The following is a 15,371-nucleotide window of genomic DNA, read 5'->3' as shown; positions in this document are numbered from 1 at the left end:
AATGACATCCTGAGTTGAATGTAGAAATGAAATTTCAAGTCAAAAGGGCTTTGCCTCTGGTCCCCCAAAAGTTCCAATCACAAAAGAGAGGTGCAAGGCACAAAGCAGCCATGCACTTCAAACTCATGACCATGTCATGAAAATGAAACACTTACTAATAATGTACCACAGCTGTAAAGGTCGCCTACTAATATGCTGCCATTCTGGAATAAGTGGGCAGAATAGAACTTGATAAACGTGTGTTCCATGGTTGGCTTTAGTCTCTCAATTAGCTGGGTCCCAATGTAGAATTCCCAGGGGTTGGCAGGCTTCTGGACCTGCAATAGAAATCAGATCTATGACATTCATATCTCATCTCACATTCTGGAAAGGACACTAAGAAGGCAACATACATTCCAATAAAGCACATGAAGTAGAAAGCCACGATAAACTATAAACTGTTTTAGCTGGGCGCAGTGGCTCACTCCAGTAATCCTAGCTACTCAGGAGGCTGAGATCTGAGGATTGAGGTTCAAAACCAGCCTGGGCACTAAAAAGTCTGTGAGACTCTTATCTCCAATTAACCACCAGGAAACCAGAAGTGGTGCTGTGGCTCAAGGAGTAGGGGAGGTAGCCTTGAGCTTGAAGAGCTCAGGGATAGTGCCCAGGCCCAAAGTTCAAGTCCCACGACCCCCAAAACAAACAAACAATGAACTGTTTTGCAACACGGGGCTTACTACAATGATAATAGTAGTGGCAAGGCAATTCTGAGTTTTCAAAGGTTAGTTCTTATGTATTTGTTCATTACAGATCTCAATGAAAACACAGTTTTAAGGAAAATAGAGGCAAAGCACTTTTGCTGTAAAATTCATTTTTTTTTTTTTTTTGCCAGTCCTGGGTCTGAGCAAGGCCCCCAAGCTTCTTTTGCTCAAGGCTAGCACTCTACCACTTGAGCAACAGCACCACTTCCAGCCTTTTCTGCTTAATTGGTACTGAGGAATCAAATCCAGGTCTTCATGCATCCTAGACAAGCCCTCTATCACTAAGCCATATTCCCAGCTCCTGAAATTCACTTCTATATTGGTTAAGTAATACCCTTCTGATATCATTTACCTTTAAAATACACTTCTGTTTATTTTTAGCCTCATCCACATCTCCAAGGGTAGCTTCATAGACCTGGGCAAAAGCTCCTTCTCCAAGAAGGTAATTGACGTAGATCAGTGAAGAACCTTAGAAGAAAGGCATTAAAATGAACAAAAAGGCTCAAATCACTAATGACTCTATCACAATGAAAAATACGTTAAATTTTTCTTGGTGTTCAACTGTTCTAATGAATAAAAATAGGTATAATCCCTTAGGAAATGTCTTAAAAAAGGGAAAGAAAGGCCCTGGCACTGAAGAGGCCTCTTAAACCTGTGGCACAAAGGCGTGAGTGCAGCTTTGATGGCTCAGCTCAGGACACTGAGCTGCATGGCCCTGGGCATGCATCGTCTTCTTATCAAGGTTTGCACATTTTAGAAGAGTACCCTTGCTTCCTGCTTTGTAAGACTTTTAAGATGTAGGTTAAGAACATGCAAAAAATCTTTGGTAGGGAGCTAATAAACAAAGTTTTGGGACAATGTATGTATTTTGACAACAGAATAAAAACAACAAAGCTGTAGCCAAGTGAGATGGTTCATGCCTGTAATCCTAGCTACTCAGAAGGCTGAGATCTGAGGATCACAGTGGAAAGCCAGTTCGCAGTGCAAAGCCAGTTCTGGCACTACAAAGCTATGAAACTCCAATTAATCACTAGAAAATGGTAAGTGGGGTTGTGGCTCAAGGGGAGGGCGGTAGCCTTGAGCTGAAGAGCTCAGGGATAGCATCCAGGCCCAGAGGTCAAGCCCCATGACACCCCCCCCCCCAAAAAGAATAAAGTTCTATGCATTTTATATTCAGTTGCCTTATGGCTAACTTTTTATTTTTTGTGCCTGTCCTGGGGCTTGAGCTCAGGGCCAGTGTACTGTCCTTGAGCTTTTTTTGGGCCTCATGGTTAGTTGTGCCACAGCTCAACTAACCATGGTACTTTACAGGTATTATAAACCACTAGAACCTGACCTGTTACTCTTTATATAACTATGGCAGGCTTGTCACAAATAAAGATCCATAGTACATTAATATTTCTTAATATTTCATTAGCTTCCCCATGTGTTCCAAAATATATTCCTTTTAGCATCTCATCTACACGTTACCAATTCTGCACAGACAAATAAGAATTCAATGTTAGATTCTTTATATTAATTCTTACCCAATTGGAATTCAGTCTTGGGCTTGATGGCTGGAAGTTTATACTGGTGTTCAAAAGTATTTGGATAGGAACTTACTGGTTTAGAAAGCCCAGATAAAAGCTTGAGAATCAAGCCATCGTCCCATGGGTTTTCAACTGTAAACTCTAAGAGAAAGCGGAACAAAAAAGGTACATGAATTTCTTCTAACAAAATTTTAGAGAAAACAAGTTGAGACACTAAGTTTTTAAAAGTTTTGACCTTACTAGAGCATTAATTCAATAACAAACTACTTTCAAAAGTCAGAACTGATAGCTCAGTGGTTTTTGCCATTTTAAATTTACAAGTTCAGCCAATATTCATTTGTTGACAAAGGGAATCAATCAGCTGCATCTTTCTCAATCAATGGAAGTACTAGATTACACCTTTAATGATGATAATTGTGTGTCTAAAGGCACATTGGGACACTAATGAGCTCAGATACATGTATTTAATTGTTTTTCCACCTTTACCCACATACATGTGTATGTGCTACTAGGGATCAAACCCAAGGCTTCTCACACGCTAGGCTGGAGCAGCTGCGCTACACTGCAGCCTTGACAAAATATTTATGCTACCTAAACACAACTTGCATGTATCAGATGATGCACTTTGGGTCCACAAAAGAAAAACATTTTCTGAAGAGAAGACAAAGCCTTCTCTCTGAGTGTTAGGAAAATACTGAAATTCTTACCCAATAGGGGGCCTTCCATTTGCTTAGTAATAAGCATGTACAGAACACTGTTACGAACACTTCACATTTATTAATGAACCACTGTTCACTTGGTTTTCACAATGACCCCGTGAGGTAGATACTAGCACTACTTCTGTTCACAGAAAGGAAAGAGGGACTGGAGAACTGAAATCATTTTGCTCTAGGCCACATGACTACTTGGGTGGGAGATCTAGGATTAGAACCCAATTTAGAACCTGGCTAGTCTATCTGCAGTCTGTGTTTCCAGCCACAAATGCAATGCTATTTTTAGGTAAATGCTGCTTCTGAGTCCCAGTTGACTTTTCTGTAAAATCAGAGGAAATAGTATTAAGTTCCACCTCCCTGTTTTAACAAGAGTTATCTTGTTATCGTTTAAGATTAAAAGGGGATTAAAAGGGATTGCCTTGCCCTTCAAGGTACTACCACTGGATGCAGGCCTGAGTTCAGTCTGAGCATGTGTTCTACTCAACAATGCTCAAGTCCTCATTCTGAAATCTTTCACAGAACATCTTTTCCCATGCTACTGTCTTTACAGCATGACTACAATTGAACATCGGTGCATACTTGCAGCATGGCCATTCCCAAGAGAACTAGACTGTATCCATTGTGGCTGAAGTGCAGGGCTGGCCTCTGATATGTGCTCCATGATGTTAGGGTCACTGCCTGTATGTTTGCAAGGCTCAAGGACCCCCACTGCTTCACGAGTGAGTACATCAACCATGGCAGGCTGGCTAGGGTTATGTACAGAGGCTGAAGACATGTCCGGGCCGAATGTTTGTACTGGACTTTTGTCTTGAATCAGACTAGATATGTTTCAAGTATAAGAGAAAAGAGAGATGATTAGAAACTATCTCATTTGACCGCATGAAAATCTCATAAAACTGTTGCCTTTTCATTCTAGGAATGCTATTTCAAAACTGCCTCACAGGCTGAGTTGATTAAATCATTTTCAGACAAGCACACAAAATTAGTACATGATTAGAAATAAAATCAAAGACATGTAATGTCCTAAAACAAATGAGGTGACACACTGAGTATTTGTTAGTAGAAACTTGGGAGGAGTGAGTTACTTTCCTCAAGCTGCATCTAAGTAATGCTACTACAATCAGGTCTAACTTCATTTCAAGAATGTTTTCTTACATAAAATTGAGAGAAAAATAAAATATCAACGGTAATTCTACAATATCTTAATACACTTCTATAAACAGGCATATGCGTACGTGTGCGCATGGAAATGCATGTATGCAAAGTTGTTCCTCGTTCATCCATTTTACATTTATGAATTCACCTACATGGTAACGTTATAATTGCAAGATGAACACTCATGTGATTTTGCATTTCTCATTTTTCAGACTTGCAGAGCTCAATGAAAAATCTGAGTCAATCAACATATACATTCTCAACATCAAGTGGAAACAAGGTAAAGTTCTACCTCACTGCTTCACTTTCATACTATCTTTTTTGTGGTATAGGGTCATGTTTTTGTATTCTTGTGTTTTTTGTTGGTGATTTCACTATTAAAATATCTTCAATTTGTGGTAGTGTTGATACCTGCGCAATTGATACTCCCATGTTCAGGAAGGCTGTAAAGCACTGTGCAGTTAACCTTCACTCGGGCATGATGCACAGTCTCTTTGGATGTAAATTCAGTGCTAACAAATCAGCCACATGTTACATCAGATGTCTTTAAAGAAAATGTTGTGGCCAGAGGTTCACAGGACTAATCTTGCTTTCCCTCTAGGAACAATGGTTCAGTGTGGAGAACAGAACTATGAAGAATGAGAATCATAGAGAAGAGAATCGATGGGCTATCCACTTACTCACATGATGTCCTTGTATCAGTATGCACACACTCACAAATATATAAATGTATATTTTTACATGAGTAAATTTATATGTATAATTTGATATGTTGCTATTTTTACTTCTTGTCACACTTCCTTGACTGTGAATTTCCTTTTTTCCATATATTTTTACTGTAATTAATAGAAGGGTTACATTATACTCATTAGATAGAAGGTGCAGTACTTCACATACAGGGATAACCTTTCTCATGTCTTGGTCCCCATTTCCCTCCTCCCACCCCTCATCTTGTTTTCCCCCCTTCCCTATCCGATTTCAAGTAACCAAATACGCATATATCCAATATATCAGATAACAAGGTGAAATCCTGTAACAATATGAGATAACCAAGGGACAGCAAAAGAGATGAGAGATAACATAGTACATTAATGACTATCACTCGTTATATGGCTTTTGTTTCTATATCCTGGAGGTCCTTTCATTTAGCATCATTCTAGATGGCCTTATGTATCTAGGTTCTGTTCTATTGTAAATCTATGCTAGGAGAGCCCAAGACTGTGAATTTTTTTCTTTTTTTCCAGTCTTGGGCCTGAGCTTGGGGCCTGAGCAACTGTCCTGGGAATTTCAAGGCTAGAGCTCTACTACTTGAGCCTCTCAGCAGCACTTCCAGTTTTTTTTTTTCTTCTATGTATGTGGCACAGAGGAATTGAACCCGGGTCTTTGTGCATGTTAGGCAAGCACTCTACCACGAGGCCAAACTTTCTTTCTTTCTTTCTTTCTTTTTTTTTTTTTTTTGCCAGTCCTGGGCTTGAGCTCAGGGCCTGAGCACTATCCTTGGACTTTCTCAAGACTAGAAGCTCTACCACTTGAGCCTCAGCAACATTTCCGGCTTTTTTTCTATGTACGTGGTACCGAGGAATTGAACCCAGGTCTTCATGCATGCTAGGCAAGCACTCTACTACTAGACTAAACTCCCGGCCCAAAGGCCAAACTTTCTTTACATTTATTTTGGAATAGTTTTAAAGTAAATTGTATACAGAAAATAAAAAATTCCTGTTGATTTCCTGTAATGTTATCATCTCCTATTAGAAGGCACTTGTATGAAAACTAACAAGCTAACACTTGCGACTTTGCTATTTACTCAACTCTGTCATTTGGATTTTGTCAGTTCTTCCACTGATGTCCACCTTCTCTTCTCTTCCAGGATCTAGTTCTGGATATGATGCTGCAGTTAGCTATCTTGTCTTTTTTTCTCTTTCCTCTCCTGTGACAATCCTGACAAGGGACCAGGACCTTGACAGGAGAACTAGGCTTTTGATATTTTTCTCATATCTACTTTGTAATGACCGGTGTTTGACAAGGCAATCAGAGCAGCTCAGTGTTCTTCTGTGGTATCAGCATGGATTACCATGATTTCTCATTGGTGATGTGAACCTATCTGACTCTATACTACTTTCGGGGGATTTTAATAACCATCTACCATTTAATCCAATGAATGCACACTAGCATGTAATAATCCTCTAGTCCTTAGCCACTGAACATATTCCTAATGCTGTACAAAAACATATATTAGGGGTATTTATACACAATGAAAAAGGGCTCCTTAACTCTTACACATTAATAGGAGTGTTCAAATTATTGTTGGTGCACAAATAATAGTTTGTTAGCTTTTCAGTCCTTTTCTTTTGAAAACCTGAAAAGATAGAATTATCAGTCTGTAAAAAAATAACCCTTACAGCCAGGTATTGGTAGCTCCAGTCTATAGTCCTACTAACTCGGGAATTGGAGAATTGTGGTTTAAGGCCAGCTTGGAAAGAAAAGTTTGCAAGAATCTACCTCAACTCACAGCTGGGTGTAGAGGGACACACCTGTCATCTTCAGCTATGTGGGAGCCTGAGATTGGGATGGCAGGATCAGAACAGTTCAGACAGAAAAGTCTACAAGATTCAATTTCCATGGTGGAAAATGGATGCAGTGGCATATGCCTGTAATCCCAGCAAGTAACAGAAAGCCTAAAGTATGTGGACTGTGGGAAATGAGACCTTGTCCTAAAAACAACCAGGGGGGAAACAGGGCAAGAGGCATAATTCAGTAGTAGAAGGCCAGCTTAGTAAGTGTGGGGACCTGAGTTCAAATTCCAGTACCTCATTCACTCACTCACCCACCCACTCATCAGCAAACTCTATCTAGATTAGAATTACAAATAAGTGTGGGGAATCCATGGCCTCACAGTTGCTTGAATGTATAACGGGCCTACCCTATGGAGACTCAGAGAGCCAAATCTAAGGCATTAACAATCATTAAGAAATAATGAGATAAGGCTTCTCAGGTGGAAGTGCTTCTGCAGTTGGTTACTATAAGTCTTATTCTCTTGCAGATTAACTGTCACAAAGGAAAGGGAAGTGTCAAAGATTATAGTTCCTTAGCAGTATGCTTCTGGCTGAATTTTTGTTCTATTTCTTTTAAGCTAATCTCCACCCCCCCTCCCACTTTGGTGCCAGTCCTGGGGCTTGAATTTAGAGCCTGAGCTTATTTGCTGAAGGCTAATGCTCCACCACTTGAGCCACACTTTTATTTCTGGCTTTTTGGTGGTTAAATGGATGAGGGTTTCAAAGGCTTTCTTGCCTGGGCTGGCTTCCAACTTTGATCCTCACATCTCAGCCTCTTGTGTAGCTAGGATTATAGCTATAAGTTACTGGCTTCTGGCTTCTAGGTTAAACTATGACTTAAAGTGGTCTTATGAATCAAAAGCTTGCCTGGACTTAGAGAAACTCCAAGTAGCAGTACAAAACACCATGCTGTGCTAGCTCCTGTTGCCACAATTCTTTCAAAGGAAATATGGGGAGAAAACACATAGAACAACATTCTGATAATAAAATTAATGCAAAACTGATTTTGCGCATCAGCTGAAAATTGTATCAGTGGTTCCCCCCCCCCCCCACTTTTTGGTAACAGAAGGTAGCATATGGTGGAGAGAACAAGGTTTTTGAAGTCAAAGAAATATGAAGTCAAATTCCAGTTCCACAAACCATGAGCCCTATGACTTTTGATCAAGAATTGATTTCTCTGAGAAGTGATTTGCTAGACTATAACAGAGAATATTTCCCACATCTCTAGCATTGCAAGGATTAATTATAGGACACAGTACATGAAAAGCACCTTGTCTGGAATACTTAAGATGGCAGCTATTTTTTAATATCGATTACATGGAACGTTCTATCAAATGTGGAGGAAGTTTACTTCGGCAAAGCATTATACTTAGCACCAATCCTGAAAGAGGCTTAAGCACTCTATTTTATAAAAGAAAGTTACTGATTATCTCAATGACAATGGGTATAAAGGAGCTATTATGTGTTGGCACACTTCTGCAACCATCTTTACATTAACAGGGTCTTTGTCTGGTAAGAGGATTTACAGTTTTAATCTTGAAATGAGTGGAAGTCAGTTGCATGAAATGTTCTCACAGGGATTCTGTTAGCCCAGCTACTTGGCTCACTATCCTGCGATATCTCAGTGCTCAGGCTCCTCACTAGGGTCACTGTCATAGTCAACACCTTCTCACAAGGTACCAGTCAAGAAAAATTCCATGAGCCCTTGAGGTTTCAGATTAGGTGTTCAATTACATCTTAAAATGTAAAGCTATAATGAAACAGAGAAAAAGGCAGAACTATACTATACCCAAATTTTCTGTACTTAAACGGCTCTACCCTATTTTCTTCCTGAGACTTTAAAGTTGCACATGTATTCTGTGTTGTCATCATGTTTTCTGGAATATACAAAAAAAATAGAGACAGACACATTATGCACACATGTGTGTATACACATACTATTTGATATGTTAACAAAGTCTGGGATTCCTTTTTTATGCTGACTTACACATATAACAATAGTTTCAAAATTGTATTCTATGATAAAAGTGCTATATAAAAAGTAATTTTTAAAAAATATTTTTGCCACTTGTTTGTTAAACATGTCATTTGAAATATGATGTAAAATCAATGTTAATAAACTCTTAAAACGTATTTTTGCCTATAAATTTGCTAGAAATTACTGAGCTGATAGTGTTTACCAAGCATACCAAAAATTCAAGGCAGGGACTCTACCACTAGGCTAAACTCCTGGCCCAATAACACATTTTAAAATTTACTTCATAGGGGCCGGGAGTTTGGCCTAGTGGTAAAGTGCTTGCCTAGCATATGCACAAAGACCCAGGTTTGATTCCCCGGTACCACATACATGGAAAAAAGCCGGAAGTAGTGCTGAGGCTCAAGTGGTAGAGCTCTGGCCTTAAGAAAAGTCCAAGGACAGTGCTCAAGCCCTGAGCTCAAGCCCACGACTGACAAAAAAACAAACAAAAAAAAACAAAAAAAATTTACTTCATAGGTATAAAGATTTTTTTTTTCATGTAGAGGTGTTATATCTGGGGTGGGGTAGAAATAAAAACTCTTAAGAACTCTAAGTTTTAGTACTTTCTAGTACTTTTTAGTACATCACTAAAAAATTTGATTTTCTCTATATAGTATATTTGGGAAAATGTCCAAAATAATAAAATATAGACATGTATCAAGAACTAAAATTGGCTCTTATTCATGAAATATTTAATTGGTAATAACTTTTTTGTTACTATTAAACATAAACCTAGTCCTAAATGTAAGTGTGTCTGACTTGTATTTATCTATTTGCCTTTACATGTTTCTACAATTTTTTTCTTTCACTTTATTTCTTGAGATAGGGTCTTGCTACATAGCATAGGCTAGCTTTTAACTCATGGTCTTCTTGCCATAGTTTTCTGACTGCTAGGATTACAAGCATGTGCCACTACATTTTGCTTGATAGTTTTTCACCCTTTACCAATTTACTAAGTTTTAAAAAAAACAAATTTTACACTTTTTTTTTTTGCCAGTCCTAAGGCTTGAACTCAGGGCCTAAGCACTATCCTTGGGCTTTTCCTCAAGGCTAGTGCTTTACTACTTGAGCCACAGCACAACTTTTGGCTTTTTTTCTATGTATGTGGTACTGAGGACTAGAACCCGGGTCTTCGTGCATGCTAAGCAAGTACTCTACCACTAGGCCAAACTCCCGGCCCTACATTTCATTTAAAAAATTTTCAAACTTCTTTAGAATCTTTAAGGAAAAAAATTAATATTAAATAAACCGAAGTTCATAAAAGGCATTAAAGCAGCGTGATACACACCTTTATCTTCTAGCATGTGCTCTGAGTCTGTTGGAAGCTTGTGGAATGGTGTAGACACAAGCTGGGCAGCAGGTGTGAAGTCTCTGGTGCTCTTAGGACTGGGTGCAAGGGTTTTGTTGCATCGAGTACTCCAGATAGTTGAGTCATCTACAAACTCTTCAGTGTGAGGCATTTCCTATAACAGAGGATGAATTCAAAAGCAGCAGCACTTTCCCTGTTTTGTCAGTAACATTTTAACTCATTAACATGTTAAGATGAAGCAAGGTGCAGGTGATATAGACTTGTAGTGCCAGCTACAAGGAGCCTAAAGCAGGAGGTTCACTGGAACCCAGGAGTTCAACACCAGCCTAGACAACATAGTAAGAACTCATCTCAAAGAATCCAAAACAAACTTCAAACATTTTTATTAAAGAGGAATTAAAGAAAATCAGATGCTAACTTTCTACCTTTAGCACATCTCAGTGGAGCAGAGAACATTTTTGTTTTTAGTGTTTACTTTTTTATCTAGGTGTGGGGCTTGAACTCTGGGCCTGGGCTCTTCAGCTCAAGGCTAGAGCATTCTACTCTGAGCCACAGTGCCACTTCCTGTTTTCTGGTGGTTAAGTGGAGATAAGAGTCTCTTGGACATTTGTGCAGGGGATGGCTTTGAACTGTGGCCACAGTCTCCTGAGGAGCTTCTGAGGAGCTAGGATTACAGGTGTGAGACACCAATACCCAGCTAGTGTTTACGTTTTTAAGTTTTGAAAAGAGTCGATTTACTGAAGAGATACAAAAATGGTAGTGCAGAGTTGTTCTCTTCAGTAAGAATAATTCTTTCACCTTTCCAACAACCTGGTTCATTTGTAAAAGCTATCCAAAAGACTAACTTTAGACCTTATTTGGATTTCACTGTTTTCCCTTAATGTCTCTTGCTATTCCAGGATCCTATCTGGACAGCATGCTGCATTTAGCTGTCCTGTCTGCTGGTCTCCTCTCCCCATGGTCATTCACTCATGTCCTTCCTTCTCTTTCTTGCATCGACACTTCTGAACACTGGTCAGCAACTGTGTAGGAGGGTATCTCTCTACTTTGGGCTTATTTTTCATGGTTAGACTAGAGTTACAGATTTTGAGAAAGACTGCAAAGTACCCTTTTCAGTCATCATTTCAATACAACTTATTACTGATGAGGTTAATTAAATCACTTGAGCAGGTATCTATGAGGTTTCCTCACCATAAATTATTTTTTTTCTTCCACTACTATTACTTGTTAGAAGCAAATTACTAAGTCTTAGCCACACTTGAAAGACATCAAGAATTCATAGATTCTTTATAAATTATTGTTTATTCTTCATAAATCAACAGCAGTAATTTATAACTGTAAACTTTATGATTATAACATAAAATTTGTGATTCTAGTGAACAGCTTATAAGCTACACAAATATTCTTTCTTTAAAGATTCTGGTTTCAATGGTAACCCTCTGTATAGCACTATAATAATAACCATTGAGCCATATTAAAATATTCTTGTTTCCCATTGTTTGCATGAGCTCTACCTGCAGCAGTTACTAATGGAAGAAAAAACTTTTGAGAATAAGAATCATATTAATTCACTTATCACCCCTATCTATCCTGGTATCTGGCATAACACAGGTACTCAATGTGTTGAAAGAAACATACTCTTCATATAACATTATACTTTCCAACACAGATTAACATATCACACATCTGGATGTCTAATAATTTGCTACAATGAAAAAAGTTGTCAAAAAACATTTCAAAATTGACCAGAGATTTGCTTACATTTGGTTTTGAAGGAAATCTGCTAATGGAGCGTTCTCCAAAAGTTCTAGAACCTGGAGGCTTATTTTTAGGCTGTGGTAATCTAAAGAGAGATTTGAAAAATTATAAATTAAAAAATGTATTGATGAAACAGATGCTACCATTTAAAAGCGAATGTCAGAAAATTTTTCTACTTATACTTGAATTAATGGTTTTAGAGATTGCTATGTTTTACAACAGTTGTACAAAACAGTGTAAACAGAATCACCTATAAACATAAGTTGATCAACAGCTACTTGAAAGGGTAGAAGATATTTCTTTACCCATAATTTTCTTTGTTTCCATCTTCAAAAATAGGGATAGCAGATGACAAAGAAACAATCTTATTGACTCCCCAAGCCCCAGAAGATGTTGCATTCTCTGCAAGAGAATTAAAAGAAAGCATTTTACTATTGTCCCGGGGGAAAACACTATCCTTTATATTAGCTATCAACTAACTATAAGTAAAAGAAGTAGCTTATGGAAAAAGAACGGGTATCAGTTTTAATAATACTCATTTGTGTCATGAAATGAAGTGACTTAACCATGGTCACTGGGTCACAACTTCCTCTCATACATGAAGAACATGCTCAGCATTTTCCTGCAGCACTGCTAACGACATATTGAATTAATAAAAGGCTCTTAGTAGTTGTCTTTCATTTTCTTTATGAAATAGTTAAGCCAGCAGCTTTGTATTTCTAGCCCTCCTATGTTTCTTACTAGATGTTCCAAATCATTATTGTGACCACTCGCTCCCAGCACAGGCTCCAACACTCTGCTTGGCTATTTCTCTACCAAAAGCAGCTCAAGTCACATCTCTTCCTGACCATTTCTACCCATCGGGATTTTGTCCTTCTTCAGCACTAACTGCTACATTAAAAAAAAAACAAAAACAAAAACAAAATACCAAAGTCTTATCAAATTCTGTCGTAGTTTGAATTCCTGAAATGTTCCCTATCCTTCTCTTAAATAATCCCTGATAACACCTTTGGTAGTACCTGTGATGATATGTACTTCATAAGTTTTAAATAGTTACTTTGAAACTGGGCTTCAAATTCATCTTCAGTTTGGTCTAGTGATGCCCATTCATCTTTGTCATCAGAAATGTCAGGAACTGTAGGAGCCTGAAATATGTTCATGATGAAACCTTAAAGAACAAAAGAACACTGGTCAAGAGGTTACAAAAGAGCTTTCCTTACTTTGTTATAGGTGTCACAACCAAAATGATATACTTTACCTAATGCTTCCTTGGTATGCACAGTGGGTGACGGCTGCACTTTGGACGGAGTTGCCTGGGCCATTCCTAGTGAGGTGTTGGGAGTTGTGTGGAAAGAACTTACGCTAGTGACCTTCTGTATTCCACATGCTGCAAAGGCACAAATCAAAATGTACTGTCAGTAGCCCAATCAGAACACACTGTAAGGCACATTGATCGCAGCAACTCAGCACAATCAACAAGCTTACCACTATCAGTAATAATGACTAAAGTTGCTTATTGCTTTCACATACTTTGTACTTATCTTTGTACTAGAACTATGAAGTCAGTATGGTGAGGAATATTCTTTTATAGAAAGGAAAAGGAAAGCTCAGAGATGAGACATCTGGTCTGAGAATGACCCATTTAGCAATTTTGTCCTAAATAGCACCCTCAGCTTTACTGTATCCCAAGAACTACCTCCTCATGGTTACATTGTAAATCCTTACTCTTACAACACTGTTAACTCTTAAGCCTTTCCATTTTACTCAACTGGAGTCACACAAGGGTGCAGAAAGCCCTACTTAGCCTAAGCCCTGTTTGCTCAGGTCTTAAGCAACTTTCGCCTCCTTTCCCCGCTCACCCTATAGGTGAGAAGAGTGCCCATAGAACATATCAGAGGCACTCCTACCTGAGGACTCTGTCCTGCTATTCCTTCTGCCTAAAACAGACTTATCAACTCCCATCTCTAGTTGTTCCTTGTCACCATCTCTGACATCCAACCCAACTCAGTATTAATACAGTCACCCCTCACTTTGTACTGGTTCACTTATTGTGGCTTTAAGTATTGCGAGTTTAAAAAAAAAATCTAATTCTGTATGGTGGAGTTTTCACTAGATTGCAAGATTTTGCAGTATATAGCTATTTATATAATGTTTATGATTTTAATTACTTTTGCCTAAATTTTTTAAACCATATAAAACATGTTAATTCAAATATATTAAAATAGTAAACGGAAATAAAATAGGTATTTAATTAGTGGATAAATACCATACTATATACAATGGAAATACAGTATGCTACTATCACTTGTCAAGTTTGCTAATGTGAAATTGTACATTGGCTGATGAAATGGAAGGCAACCACCTACAGCACTCTGGACGCTGACTGGCTCAGTTTGCTTTTCCAGACCATACCCATATACTCAGTTTGTCTACTTCATATCAGTGTCTGATGGTTGCACAGTATTGCTCTGCAGTGTTGGTGTTTCTGTGAAATTTTCATAACTCTGAGTTTATTTCAAGCATACAAAGTGTTTATAAAAGTGTGAGAAAAGTTAATAAAAGAGTGGAGAGTGGAAAAGGTTTATAGAATATATACATATATATATATATAAAACAAAATAAATATAACACTGTTCGTTGGATTTTCACCTATTTTAGGGGTCTCTGGAACATAACTTCTATGATAGGTGAGGGATCACTGTATTTCCTATTCTAGGGGACTTTAATTGTTCCCTTCACAGCTACCTCTCTGAGCACTCAGTAAGATGTGTGGCGTCTGCAGAACGTGTATCATATCTTGGTGCAATCATCAAGTCTCCAGCTGTTTCAAAGAGCCAGTTTCCACGAATGGTTAGTGCTTATCATGCTACCTTCATATGGAGAAAGAAGTTCAAATGTCCGAATATCCAAATGAATCCCATCTAATGTATAAAACATACCATCTATGCAGATACCTCCATTAGAATAGCAAATAGGAACACATACTATTAAGTACTGATTTATTTTCCCAGCTAACACAATAAGATGATTCTCATTTTAAATTAATATGCTAATAACAGAAGTTTTCATAAACTAAGTTTTCAAAGGATTTTGCATTATGAAGCTAATAAGTGGATTTCTACTTTGATCTAAAATGGTCTGGGGCTCTGCTCTCCAATAAAAAGAAAGCCTACTAAATGTAGGTTTAGTAAGGTCTGAAGCCTTCCAACAGCATAGCCACAATACAGACACAGAGCAACCAAGAAGAGTCCGCTCAAACAAGTCAAGAGGAAGGTATTAAAATGAAACATACCCTCTTTCGTTTCTGTTCCAATCGGTGGCTTGAATTCATGAGTACTCTGAGTCACACATCTGGAAAAAAGAAAGCTCTTAAGATCAAGCTGAAAAGCAAAACTACTTTATATATCTAACTCTCAAGAAATAATAGCAAAAGAAATTAGTCAACAATTACAAGCCCATGGTTAAATCACAGATAAAACTGCTAGGTCCATGTAGTAAGTAAATGTCTTTTTTTTTTTCTTTTTTTTCTTTTCAGTTAATGAAAATCGTACAAATAAAGCCAGGTATTGGACACGTGTATAAATCACTGATTCTTGTA

General features: G+C 38.1%; 1 protein-coding gene across 1 annotated transcript in view; it reads right to left on the bottom strand.

The window, feature by feature from the left end:
- Bub1 (BUB1 mitotic checkpoint serine/threonine kinase) overlaps positions 1-15,371 on the bottom strand; it is a 36,210-nt gene that overhangs the window by 3,665 nt on the left and 17,174 nt on the right. Inside the window, exons 11-21 of the mRNA XM_090336389.1 lie at positions 15,066-15,124; positions 13,032-13,160; positions 12,831-12,941; positions 12,079-12,175; positions 11,777-11,858; positions 9,995-10,169; positions 8,479-8,566; positions 3,562-3,800; positions 2,267-2,410; positions 1,093-1,208; positions 156-317 (exon numbers count right to left, since the gene is read on the bottom strand). Of these exons, the coding sequence (XP_090192515.1) occupies positions 156-317; positions 1,093-1,208; positions 2,267-2,410; positions 3,562-3,800; positions 8,479-8,566; positions 9,995-10,169; positions 11,777-11,858; positions 12,079-12,175; positions 12,831-12,941; positions 13,032-13,160; positions 15,066-15,124 (1,402 nt within the window). The remainder of the gene's footprint in view (positions 1-155; positions 318-1,092; positions 1,209-2,266; positions 2,411-3,561; positions 3,801-8,478; positions 8,567-9,994; positions 10,170-11,776; positions 11,859-12,078; positions 12,176-12,830; positions 12,942-13,031; positions 13,161-15,065; positions 15,125-15,371) is intronic.

The sequence above is a fragment of the Megascapheus bottae genome, chromosome 7 (assembly GCF_031878675.1).
Source record: "Megascapheus bottae isolate mThoBot1 chromosome 7, mThoBot2.hap1, whole genome shotgun sequence".
Taxonomy (NCBI): Eukaryota; Metazoa; Chordata; class Mammalia; order Rodentia; family Geomyidae; genus Megascapheus; species Megascapheus bottae.
This window is presented reverse-complemented; position numbering and strand designations above follow the sequence as displayed.